This window comes from Belonocnema kinseyi, chromosome 4 (genome assembly GCF_010883055.1).
Source record: "Belonocnema kinseyi isolate 2016_QV_RU_SX_M_011 chromosome 4, B_treatae_v1, whole genome shotgun sequence".
NCBI classification, from domain to species: Eukaryota; Metazoa; Arthropoda; class Insecta; order Hymenoptera; family Cynipidae; genus Belonocnema; species Belonocnema kinseyi.
The window spans coordinates 10690244-10702633 of record NC_046660.1 but is presented as its reverse complement, the minus strand read 5'-3'; the positions used below and the strand labels follow the sequence as shown (position 1 = coordinate 10702633).

General features: G+C 25.6%; 1 protein-coding gene across 3 annotated transcripts in view; it reads left to right on the top strand.

Moving 5' to 3' along the window:
- The window catches only part of LOC117170526 (poly(U)-binding-splicing factor half pint), a 79691-nt gene that overhangs the window by 18116 nt on the left and 49185 nt on the right, over positions 1-12390 (top strand). For 2 of the 3 annotated variants that reach the window (XM_033357315.1, XM_033357316.1), the window contains exons 3-4: positions 4825-4890; positions 9095-9255. In XM_033357315.1, coding sequence (XP_033213206.1) covers positions 4825-4890; positions 9095-9255 — 227 coding nt within the window. Of the gene's footprint in view, positions 1-3576; positions 4555-4824; positions 4891-9094; positions 9256-12390 lie in introns of those variants that run through there. The other variant, XM_033357317.1, reaches the window with a different exon arrangement.

Sequence of the window (12390 nt, the reverse complement as noted above, 5' to 3'; positions counted from 1 at the left end):
TTTTTATCAAAGCAGATTAATTATAAACCAAATAGTTGTATTTTAACCGCAAAAGGTGAAATTTCTACAAAAAGATATACATTTTTAAACAAAAAGATAAACATTTGAAAAAATAGTTGAATTTTCAATAAAATAGTTACATTTTCATTTTAAAAAAAATCTAATTAAAAAATGAATTTTCAACAATCTTATGAATCTTGAACCAAAAAAAAAAGAACTTTTAAGAAATAAGTGTAAATTTCAACCAAATAGTTGATTTTTAAACCAAGAAGAATAATTTTCTACGAAAAAAAAACAAACGAATTTTTAACTAATTACAGAAATTTTCAACTAAATACTTTGGTCAATGAATGTGATGTTACTCCAAATGTTATTTGATTAATTTTTCGTTTCTAACATTTTTGAACTAAACACTTCAATTTTTAGACCAAAAAAAGATCAGCAATTACAAATTGTTCAATTTTCCACAAAATAGTTCAATTTTTAGTTAAACCAATGACTTTTTAACAACAAAATGACTTTTTAAACAACAAAAAAGTAACTTTGACCTAAAATTATGAATCAACCAAAAAAATTAATTTTCTATAAAATAAAGATTAATTTTCAACACCTAAATTGCCTAAATTTTCTAAAAAAAATTGTGGAATTATCAAAAAAAAATTTAATTTTTAATAAAAATTTATTGTTTTAAACAAATCAGTTGCATTTTAACCAAAAAAAGGTGAAAATTCTACAAAAAGTGATAGATTTTTAAACTAAAAAGATGAGTATTTAATAAAATAGTTCAATTTTCATTTTAAAAAGTCAACCAGAAAAATAACGAATTTTCAACGAAGATTATAAATCTTCAGTCAAAAAAAAACTAACTTTTAAGAAATTATTTCAACTTTCAACCAAGGAGCGGAAGCCTGGGTTAAATAAATAGTAATTTTGATAATTTATACACATTGTGTATACAAGTAAATATCGAAGTTGATTTTTAATTCTTGGAAAATTTTAATGACACGAACTTGATACAATTTTTTTTCAATTGGTTGCACTATTTACCCCCTTTTTTTCAAATAATAAACCCGCCGAATATAAATCATGTAATTGATAACGTGAGACTTTGGTACATGTCCTTAAAATAAGGACTTATGTCTCAAAGTGATGCCTGAAATCGCCATTGCTCGCTAGAAAGTTGTAGGGCTTAGCTCGTGATTAGGTTGGAGAAGGCAAAGTTTAAGGAATTGGCGCAGAAAAACGCACTGAGAGTGTTCTCCTTTGCTTTGTGCTTACAGATTTCTGCTTCGCCTCAGTCTCTCGGATAATTTGTGCTCGCAATCTTCATTTCTCAGCCCTGAACCCAGTTTTAGTCGAAACGTTTCAAAGAACATGAGATGTTGTTGTCGTGATTTTGGAAAAACGATAAAGAAAAACTCGAAAAAAAAAAAAAGTAAAAGAATTGCGAAATCTGATTTTTGATTTCTGAGTTCTGATTTCTGTTTCAGAGACTTGCAGAAATAAATTGGTTTGATTCAATACTCTATTGCTTGAAAATCCAAATTGTGTCTTATTGGTAATTGGATGAAAACAGGTGTGCACATGACCTATAAAGATAGAGTTGAATAGAAGACTTTCAGAATTAAGCATTTCGAGTCAAGACTTTGTTGACAAATAAAAATAAGTCTCGTCTATCGCGGTCTCGATTGCCATTCTTGCATATTAGGATGGGTCGAAAAAAACAACATAATTATGGAAATCGAAATTGGATCCTGAAAAATTGTAATTTATTTTGGCATGTTAGCAAAATATGCTTTAAAAATTCTTAGTTTCATAGATTTGTTATTTTCGTGTATGTGAATTTAAAAAAAAAATGTTTTTGCAAGTCTTGAACGTTTCATTTTTTTTCATTCTTTGCTGAAACCTATTTTTTGGTTAAAAATGTAAATCTTTGGTAGAAAATTTAAATATTTTGTTACATCATTTTGGAAGTATTGAACGACTCCACAAATTTGTATAGCTTTTTAATTCACGTTCTCTAATGTTTAATGGACTCCTATTTTCGAAAAATTATTTTTAAATCCAAAGGTTTGTCTTTTTCTGAGGATAAAAAAAACTTCTAAATTCAACGGCGAAAATATTCTAGACAAAAAATTTACAAATCTAGAAAATAATTACATATTTTTGTATTTTTTTTTTTTTCTAATTATTATTTTTGTAGTCAAAAAGAAAGCCAAGAAATATTTTTCAATCTGGAAGGTAAAGAAATTTTCAGCCTAACAAAATTTGTCTTTCTAGCTTGAAAATTCAATTCTTCTCTTGAAAATTGGTCTTGTTTTGAGAATTTTTCTCTTCTGGTAAAAATTCTTATTTAATTTTTAAATACAACTGTTTTTTTTTATTAAAAATTCATTTTTTTTTTTGTTTGAGATTCATCATTTTAGTTGAAAATTTAAATCTTGGATTGAAAATTTAACTGATTGTTTTTTTTTTTTTAGTATTGACTTTTTAAACTATGAATTTAACTGTTCCATTTTTTGTCGAAAATTTAACTTTATTAACCGTTTTTAAATATAAAATTGAAATTTTTTAAATTGAAAATGCGTTGCTTGAAAATTCAATGATTACATTTTTAATTGAAAAATTCATCTTTTTCGTTAACAAGTTTATACATTGTTCAATAATTCAACTGTGTTATAAATAATTCATCTGTTTTGCTTTAAAAATAATTTTTTTATGAATTCCACTGTTTTAAATTTAAAATAAAACTATTTTTTTTGCTGAAAATTCAATGGAAACTACTTTGTTAAAAAAGTTTTGTTTGTTTCTTGAAATTACCTATATTTTCCAAAATTCATATTTTTGAGATGAAAATTCAATAACTTAGATTTTTTCATTCTTGGCTAAAAAATATTTTTTGGTTAAAAATGTAACTCTTTCATGGAAAATTTAACTATCATGTTAGATTTGTTTGTTAATGTACCTATTTTGTTTAAAATTCTTTTTAAGTTAAAATTTCAACAGTTTAGTCAATTTTTTTTTACTTTCTTCACTGAAAAATCTTTTCTTGTTAAAAATTGATCTCTTTCGTTCAAAATTGAACTGTTTTGTGTAGAATTCGATAATTTTGTTAAAAATTCATCCTTTTTAGTTGAAAATTCAACTATTTTGGTTGAAAATTCAACTATATCGCTGCAAAGTAACTTTTTTGGTGAAAATTCATCTTCCGGATAAAAAATTTAAATGTTTTTGTAAAAAAACAAACTATTTATTTGAAAAACAACATTTTTGTGGTGAAAATTTATATTTCGTGATGAATTTTTCTTTTTTGTTTGAAAATATGTATTTTTGATTGAAGAATTTATTTCTTTTAATTTAAATTCTTTCTTCTTCTGTTGAAAATGCAATTATTTAGTTAAAAATTAATATATTTTTTTTAGCTGTGGATTAAACTGTTGTGTTAAAAAATTCTTTTTTTTTTGGTCGAATTTAACTGTGTTTTTTTTTTAATGTAAAATTTAAATCTTGTTTGTTTTAAATATTAAATATTGCATTTTTAATAGAGAATTCATTTTTTTTGGTTGAAAATTCAATTACTTCCTAGATAGTTGAACTACTTTATATGTATTTTTTCAAGATAACTTTTTGCAGCTAGTTTAAAATAAACATCTTTACTACGTCCGAAGGCGATTTATTAGTAAAAATCCCTTTTTTTCGATTCATTAGACCTGTCAATTTTTTGTCTAGCCTATTTCAGCCCACGAATGAAGAAAAGTTTTTCTTATAATTCAGATGGAAAAAAATGTATCGCTTTATTATTTTTTTATTTTATTATTTTAGTTATCGCCTCGGAAATGTTAATTAAAAAGCTGTAAAAATTTGGGGAGATATTGAAGAGCTTGAAAAACATTTTTTTTCTTCTTCAAATTGACATACAGAAATATGAAATCAATGAAAATGAGAATTTTTCAATCCGCATAATTCAAGTGAAGTTAATTATACTTATTCAGGCTCCCAGTACACTACTGCTTTTCCACGTAGTTCTAATTTCAATTTCCATAATTAATTTTTTTTCGAACCATCCTATTGCATATTGTCTGATTCAACATCTTTTTGATGGCATGCAGCTGGGTAAAAAAAAAGAGAGAATTCTGCTTCTCGGAGATAAGATTTTCACGTTGAAAGACAAATTATAGACGCCTATAATAAGACTGTTTTAATTTCTTTAAACTTACAGTTTCGAGGAACTACCTGCTGTGGATTCTGCTACGAGGCGTAATTTTACATCCCCCTTTATGCTTCTTCGACAGTCTAGTCTTCCTTAAACAAAAAATTTCCTTTCTTTCCCCGAGAAAAATTTTACAATCCTATTTCCGTTCTGATTAATTAATATATTACTATAAAAACAAGGGTAATTTTCTTGACTCGACCAAATTTTTGAACATTTTTCTTTTTTGTTGCAAAACTTTTACAGATTTGTTACGTTTTGAAAACTTGAGGTTGATAATATATGAAGCAACAGCACTACACGTGAATTTGGCCTCAAATAGAAAGAGCTTTTCAACTTGAACAGTTAGTAGAGAATTTATCTTAAATCGTCATTAGAATTTTTTATTTGATTCGAGACGCGTAATTGATTATTTTCCTGTAATTCAATTTTAATTATTATTCGGAACAAAAGTAACATGAAATGGTCGACCCTTGATTGTACCTCTTCCATCACAAAAATGGTTGTAACCTGTTCTGAGAGAGTGACGACTTTCGAGAACACGTGTGATGGACAAAGTACTGAATAATATTGGCGTTGATTAAAATGTATTCTAATTTTGAATTTCTTCACAGGAAATGCTTCCGAGTTCTTACCAGGCCCCATTTACGATCTTAATCAGACAGGACAGGTTATCGCTGGTTAGTACATACATATATATATATATATATTTTTTTTAAATTTAAAATAGACTCAGGGTGTCTACCTGGCCGAAAAAACTGGAAAATGGAAAATAATTTCCTGACTTGAAAAAGGGGATTTTTGAAAAGAATTATGTTTCTCAGTTGCGACATAGAATGTTAGTATGGAAATATAATTTTGAGTTTGGTGCAGGGAATTTTAGTAAAGAATTGTCACTTTTATATTTGGGGAGAGAATTTTATAAAGAAATTATAATTTTGATTTCGGGACAGGGAATTTCAGTAAAGAAATATAATTTTGACAATTAGGACAGGGAATTTTGTGATGAATTATAATTTTGAATTTGGCACGGGCAATGTTTTATTTTGGGAGAGGGAATTTCTTAAAGAATTATAATTTCGTCTTGTTACATTTAATTTTTTACTGTGGAATAGGGAATTTTGTAAAGAATAATTCTAATTTTGTCTTGGAACTGATAATTTTGTCTATGAAAAAGTAATTTTTAATTTTGGAACAGGGAATTTTGTAATGATAAAAATAATGTTTTCTTGGAAAAGGTAATCTTTGACTTTGGAACAGGGAATTTCGTAAAGAATTATAATTTTGTCTTGAAACGTGTAATGTCTTACTTTAGAATAGCGATTTTTGCAAAGAATAATTATAATTTTGTCTTTTGCAACTGGTCAGCCTTTACCTTTGAATGGGGAATTTCGTAAAGAAATATAATTTTGTCTGGTAACATGTAATTTTTTACTATGGATTAGGGAATTTTGCAAAGAATAATTATAATTTTGTCTTGGAACTGGCAAGTGTTTACTTTCGAACCTGAAATTTCTTAAAGAATTATAATTGTGTATTGGAACATTTAATTCTTTACTTTGGAACAGGGAAATTAGCAAAGAAAAGTTATTATTTAGCTTGGAACAGGTATTATTTTACTTTATAATAGGGAAGTTCGTAAAGAATTATAATTTTATCATGGAAAAGGTAATACTTTACATTGGATCAAGGAATTTTGTAAGAAGTTTACATTTTTTCTTGGAGCAGCTAATTTTTAATTTTGAAAGAGGGAATTTTGCAAAGAATAATTCTAAATTTTGTTTGGGAACTTGTAATTTTGTCTATGAAAAAGTAATTTTTAATTTTAGAACTGCGAATTTTGTAAAGAAAAAAATTAATTTTGTCTTGGAAAGGTAATCTTTCACTGTGGAACTGGGAATTTCGTAAAGAATTATAATTTTATCTTGGAAGATGAAATTTTTTACTTTGGAATAGCGATTTTTGCAAAGAATAAGTATAATATTATCTTGAAAAGGGTAATTTTTTACTTTGGGACTGGGAGTTTCGTAAATAATTTTAATTTTGTCTTGTAACATGTAATTTTTTGCGTTGGAATAGGCAATTTTACAAAGAATAATTCTGACGAATGATATTTTTGTCTTGGAATATATAATTTTTTACTTTTTAATAGGGAAATTTGCAAGAAAAAATTATAACTTGGCTTGGAACCGGTATTATTTAACTTTGGAACTTGGAATTTCGTAAAAAATTAGAATTTTGTGTCGGAAAAGGTAATTTTTTACTTTATAATAGGGATTTTCGGAAATAATTGTAATTTTGTTTTAATCTTGGAAAAGGTAATATTTAACATTGGATCAATGAATTTTGTAAGGTCTTGGAATTGGTAATTTTGTCTATGAAAGTCATTTTTAATTTTGGAACAGGGAATTTCGTAAAGAATTATAATTTTGTCTTGGAAAAGGTAATCTTTCACTTTGGAATAGGGAATTTCGAAAAGAATTATAATTTTGTCTTGAAACGTGTAATGTTTTACTTTGGAATAACGATTTTTGCTAAGAATAATTCTAATTTTGTTTTGGAATTGGGTAATTTTTTATTTTGGAAGAGGGAATTTCGTAAAAAATTATAATTTTGTCTCGTAACATGTAATTTTTGAGTATGGAATAGGAAATTTTGTAAAGAATAATTCTAATTTTGTTATGTAACTGGCAAGTTTTTACTTATGAACTGGAAATTTCGTAAACAATTATAATTTTTCTATTGGAACATTTAGTTCTTTACTTTGGAACCGGGCAATTCGCGAAGAAAAATGATTATTTATCTTGGAACAGGTATTATTTTATTTTATAGCATGGAACTTCGTAAAGAGTTATAATTTGTCTTGGAAAAGGTAATACCCAACATTGTATCAAGAAATTTTGGAAGGAGTTTACATTTTTTCTTGGAACAGATCATTTTTTATTTCGGAATAGGGAATTTTGCAAAGAATAATTATAATTTTTTCTTGGAACTGGTAATTTTGTCTATGAAAAAGTAATTATTAATTTTGGAACAGGGAATTTTGTAAACAATTATAATTTAGTCTTGAAATTAGGTAATTTTTTATTTTGGAAGATGGAATTTTGTTAAGAATTATAATTTTCTCTCGTAACATGTAATTTTCTTACTGTGGAATAGAGACTTTTGCAAAGAATAATTTTAATTTTGTCTTGGAACTGGTAATTTTGTCTATGAAAATGTAACTTTTAATTTTGGAACAAAGAATTTTGTAAAGATAAACATAATTTTGTCTTGGAAAAGGTAATCTTTCACTTTGGAACAGGGAATTTCGTAAAGAATTATAATTTTGTCTTGGAACGTGTAATGTTTTACTTTCGAATAGGGAATTTTGCGAAGAATAATTCTAAAGAATTATAATTTTGTCTCAGAATATATCATTTTTTTTACTTCGGAACAGATAAATTCGCAAAGAAAAATTATAATTTGGCTTGGAACCAGTATTATTTTACTTTGGAACGGGGAATTTCGTAAAGAATTACAATTTTGCTTCGGAAAACGTAATTCTTTATCTTGGAACAGGGAAACTTTAATTTTGTTTTGGAATCTTTTTTTTTCATTTGGAACAGGCAGTTTCTTAAAGAATTTTCAACTTAGTAATTTTTTACTTTAGAACAGAGAAATTCGTAAAAGAAAAATTATTATTTGTCTCGGAATAGATATTGTTTTTTTTGTTTTTGTTTTTTTTTTTTGAACAGGGAATTTCGTAAAAAATAATTCTAATTTTTTCTTGGAACAGATGATTCTTTAATTTGGTACAGAGAATTTCGTAACGAACTTTAATTTTTTCTGGAACAATTAATTTTTTTAAACTTTGGAACAGGCAATTTAGTAAAGAACTTTCAACTTAGTAATTTTTTATGTTAGAACAGAGAAATTCATAAAAGAAAAAATTATAATTTGGCCCTCAACCGATATTATTTTATTTTAGAACAGGTAATTTCGCAAAGAATAATTATAATTTTGTTTTAGTGAATGGGGAATTTTTTAAAAATAATTTTTATTATCATTTATAAACAGAGAATTTGCCAAATTAGAATACGTCATATTGTGAAAATTTCTTGTTTTTAATCAGAATGTGCTTGTATTTACGATTATTGATTTTTTTCAAATAAAAATTTGCGAAAATTTAAAACTTCCTTCCAAATTTTAGAAAAAACGAAATTACTATATTTTCGAATTATAATAGACAATTCTGTAAAAATTATAATTCTGAGTGCTGACGGAGAGTAAGTTAATGAAATGTAGAAAAATTATAAATTAAAATTTTGTTTTGGAACATCCTTCTTTCAAATTTTGTCAAAAGGAACCGGAAATTTCCTTCAAGAATTCTAATTTAGATTTTAGGATAGGGAATTTCCGTAAAGAATTAGAACTTTACTTGGAATAGTATTTTTTTCATGGAATGAGAATTTTGGTAAATAATGTTTATTTTTATTTAGAAAAAGGAGAAAAATTCCTGTCTCAATTTAGGAATTTATTTTAACTGGTTAGAAATCTCTTGAATTCTTCCAAATTTTAAAAACATTTTTAACATTTTAAAAACATTAAAAATTTACGAGAAGTACCCAGGAAATGGCCAGGAACTTTAAATCATGCGTCAGCTGGACACCCTGTATTTTTCAAAAGGAAAAAATCGCAAGAATTTTTAAATGATGTACATCTTTTTATCGTGACAAACAAAATATGTACAAAAGTCTCTTTCATTAAAGTTCCATTGATTGTAGATTTCCACAATTTCAATGGGCGTTTTGCTGATAAGATCTGAGAAAATTCGCTTGAAATAATTTCGAGTTTCAACAAAAGAATAACAGATTTTGAAATTTGAAAATTTTGAATTTTTAGGACCTGGAGCAAAGTATCTTACTTTGCCTGGGATCTTGGGTGCCACCCTTCCAAAAATATCGTCAGAGCAACAAGATACCGTGACTCGAGCCAAAAAATATGCAATGGAACAGAGTATAAAAATGGTCTTGATGAAGCAGACTCTGGCTCATCAACAACAGGTAATTTTGGACTTCCTGATTCCATTTTATATTATTCTTGTGTGAATTTATTTCCTTTGTGCATTCCAAACTGAATTCTGAGAATATTTTCTCTACAAATTTCATTTTGAATTAATTTTTTATTTATTTTCCAAGTGCATATGACACATTCTTACTATTTATTTTTTTTTATTGCCAAACATAAAATCGTTGAGAATAAAATTTTGAAAATACATAACAAATTTTGGAATGCACAAAATCACAGTAGTCTTTCATTAAGAATTTCGAAATTAAAAGTGTTCCAGTAAAATTATGTACAAAAATTATCAGACTTCACAATCTTCATTATTCATTTTTTTTTAAAGAATTGTTTTTTTTTCGTTTCTCAAGAAAATTTTCCGTTTTCTCGTTTTTTCGTCTTTCTGTATAGAAAATTGGTTTTATTTGTTTATTAAAAATTCATCTTTTTGCTTGAAAGTTTAACTGTTTGGTTGTAATTTTCACTATTTTGTTGGTTGAAAAGTCATTTTTTTGTTGAAAATAGACTTTTGATGAAAGTTCGTTTTTTCTTGGATAGAAAATTCTATTTGGTCGAAAATTTAATTATTTTGTTGAAACTTTAAACATTTTCTTAAAAATTCATCATTATTTGGTATGAAATGGTAGACTTTTTGAGGAAAAAAATGTCTTCTTGGATAGAAAATTCCTCTTTTTTCATTAAGAATCCATCGCTTGATGAATTTTGGTCGCAAATTCAATTATTTTGTTGATTATTCCTCTTTTGGTTGAAAATTTAACATTTTCGGTTAAAAATTAATCTTTTTGGTTAAAAATTCAACTTTTGGGTTGAAAATTCCACTGTTTTCTAAAAAATTTCGTCCTTCTGCCTGAAAAATGTATCTTTTGGTAAAAAAGTTACATTTTTTTTGTATAAAAGTCGCGGTTCTTGGTTAAAAATTAATCTTTTTAATTTGAAAGTTAATTATTTTTAATTGAAAAGTCAACTATTATAATTTTGGTTTATAATTCAGTTTAAAAAGAATAAAATTTCTACTATTTGGTCCTAAAGTTAATTATTTTATTGAGAATTAAACTATTTTAGTAAAAAGTCATATTTTTTCGTAGAAAATTCCAAATTTTGGAAAGAAAATTTTTCTTCTTGAGTAGAAAATTCGTCAATGTGCATTGAGAATTCATCGCTTGATGAATTTTGGTCGAAAATCAACTTATTTGCTTACCATTTCTCTTTTGGTTGAAAATGTACAAATTTTTAAAAATTAATCTTTTTGGCTGAAAATTCAACTTTTCGAGCTTTTTTTGTTTTAAGGGTAATTTTTTTATTTAAAAAGTCTAGTATTATGTTTTTAGTTCCGAATTCAGCTCGTTTGAATAAAAATTCTACCATTTAGTCCAAATTTAAATTAATTTGTTGAAATTTCAAATATTTTCTTAGTCATCTTTTTTTTTTGTAGAAAAATTAGCATTTTTTGAAAAACATATTTTCTATTTAGATATAAAATTCGTCTTTTTCGATCTAAAATTGGTCTTTTGGTAGAAAAGTTATATTTTTTGGTTGAAAGTTAATTATTTTTAACTGAAAATCCTACTATTATGTTTATGGTACAGAATTCATCTCGTTTGAATAAAAGCCATACTAATTCTTTATTGGAAATTTAACTATTTTCTTTAAAATTTATCTTTTTTTAGTAGAAAATTGAAATTTTTTGAAAAACATTTCTCTTCTTAGATAAAAAATTCGTCCTTTTGCATTAAAAATTCATCTCTTGATGAATTTTGCTCAAAATTTTAACTTATTTGTTACAATTTCTCTTTTGTTTTAAAATGCACCATTTTTGGTTGAAAGTTAATTCTTTTTATTTGAAAATTCTTCTATTTTTATTCGGAATTAATCTCTTTTGGTTAGAAATATAACTATTCGGAAGAAAATGTAATACTTTTGTTGAAAATTCAACTATTTTCTTTTAAAAGTGCAAATTTTTTATTGTAAGTTATTTATTTTTTATTTAAACATCTACTGTTATATTTTTTGATAAAAATTCTACTATTAGATTGAAAATGCGAATATTTGGTTAAAATTCAATTTTTTAGTTAAAAATTAAATGTTCTTTTGTTGAAAATTCAACGCTTTCATTTAACATCAATCTTTGAGTCCTTTTTTTAAAGTTCAAATACATGTTTGGTTATAAATACAAGAGTTTGGTTGAAAATTAAGGTTTGTTTATTGAAAATTCAACTATTTCATTAAAAATTCATCTTTTTGAGCTTCAAATCAAATTTCGTCTAAAACATTCGACAATTTAGCTTGAAAATTGATCTTTTTCTCGTTCAAAAATCAAATTTTTTTATTGAAAATTCATTTTCGACTTAAACTCAAATTTTATCCAAAAAAAAAAGACAATTTAACTTGAAAAGCAATCTTTTCGGGTTTATAAATTAAATGTTTTATAAAAAATTAAAACTTTCAGCTTCAAAACTCTACTCTTTAGTAGAAAATTCATTTTTTTTTTAAATTTAAAATGCAGCATATTTCTTGATGAAATCTTAGGAATATTGTACCTAAATTAGTTTTATTTAAAATAATTTAATTCCCTATGTTCGTCCAAAACCGCCCTATTTCGCTGTGACGTCTGAATTATGTGCAAATTTAAAAAACTTTTTTGTTTTGTCTCATAAATATCCATTCGAAATTTTCATACGAATTTTATAAAACTACTTACTGAAAGGCTATATTTGACTGTTTTTTGTTTTTCAACCTAATTCCACTAATGTAAAAGTTTGCAAAATTAATTTTAAATTCTGATTCAATGCATAATATTTTATTTTAGTGAGAACAAAAAAAAAGTAAAAAAATCTTTTACACGAGTGAAATTGGTTTTTATTAGTTATCATTAGTTATATTGTGCATCATGGGGCATTTAGTGACTGAATTTGAATTCATTCCATAGACATAACTTGTGTTTAACAATACCATCTCATTGAAACCTCTCTGTGATTGCATTAGTCTTTCCATTACGATATCAATTATTGATTGTTGTCTCCTTTGTTAATTTCTCGAATGGCTTTCGAAAAAAGCGGCATTCCTTTAATTAAAAAAGCCAGCGAATAACTTTCGCTTAAACTGACCGCTAGTCTCTT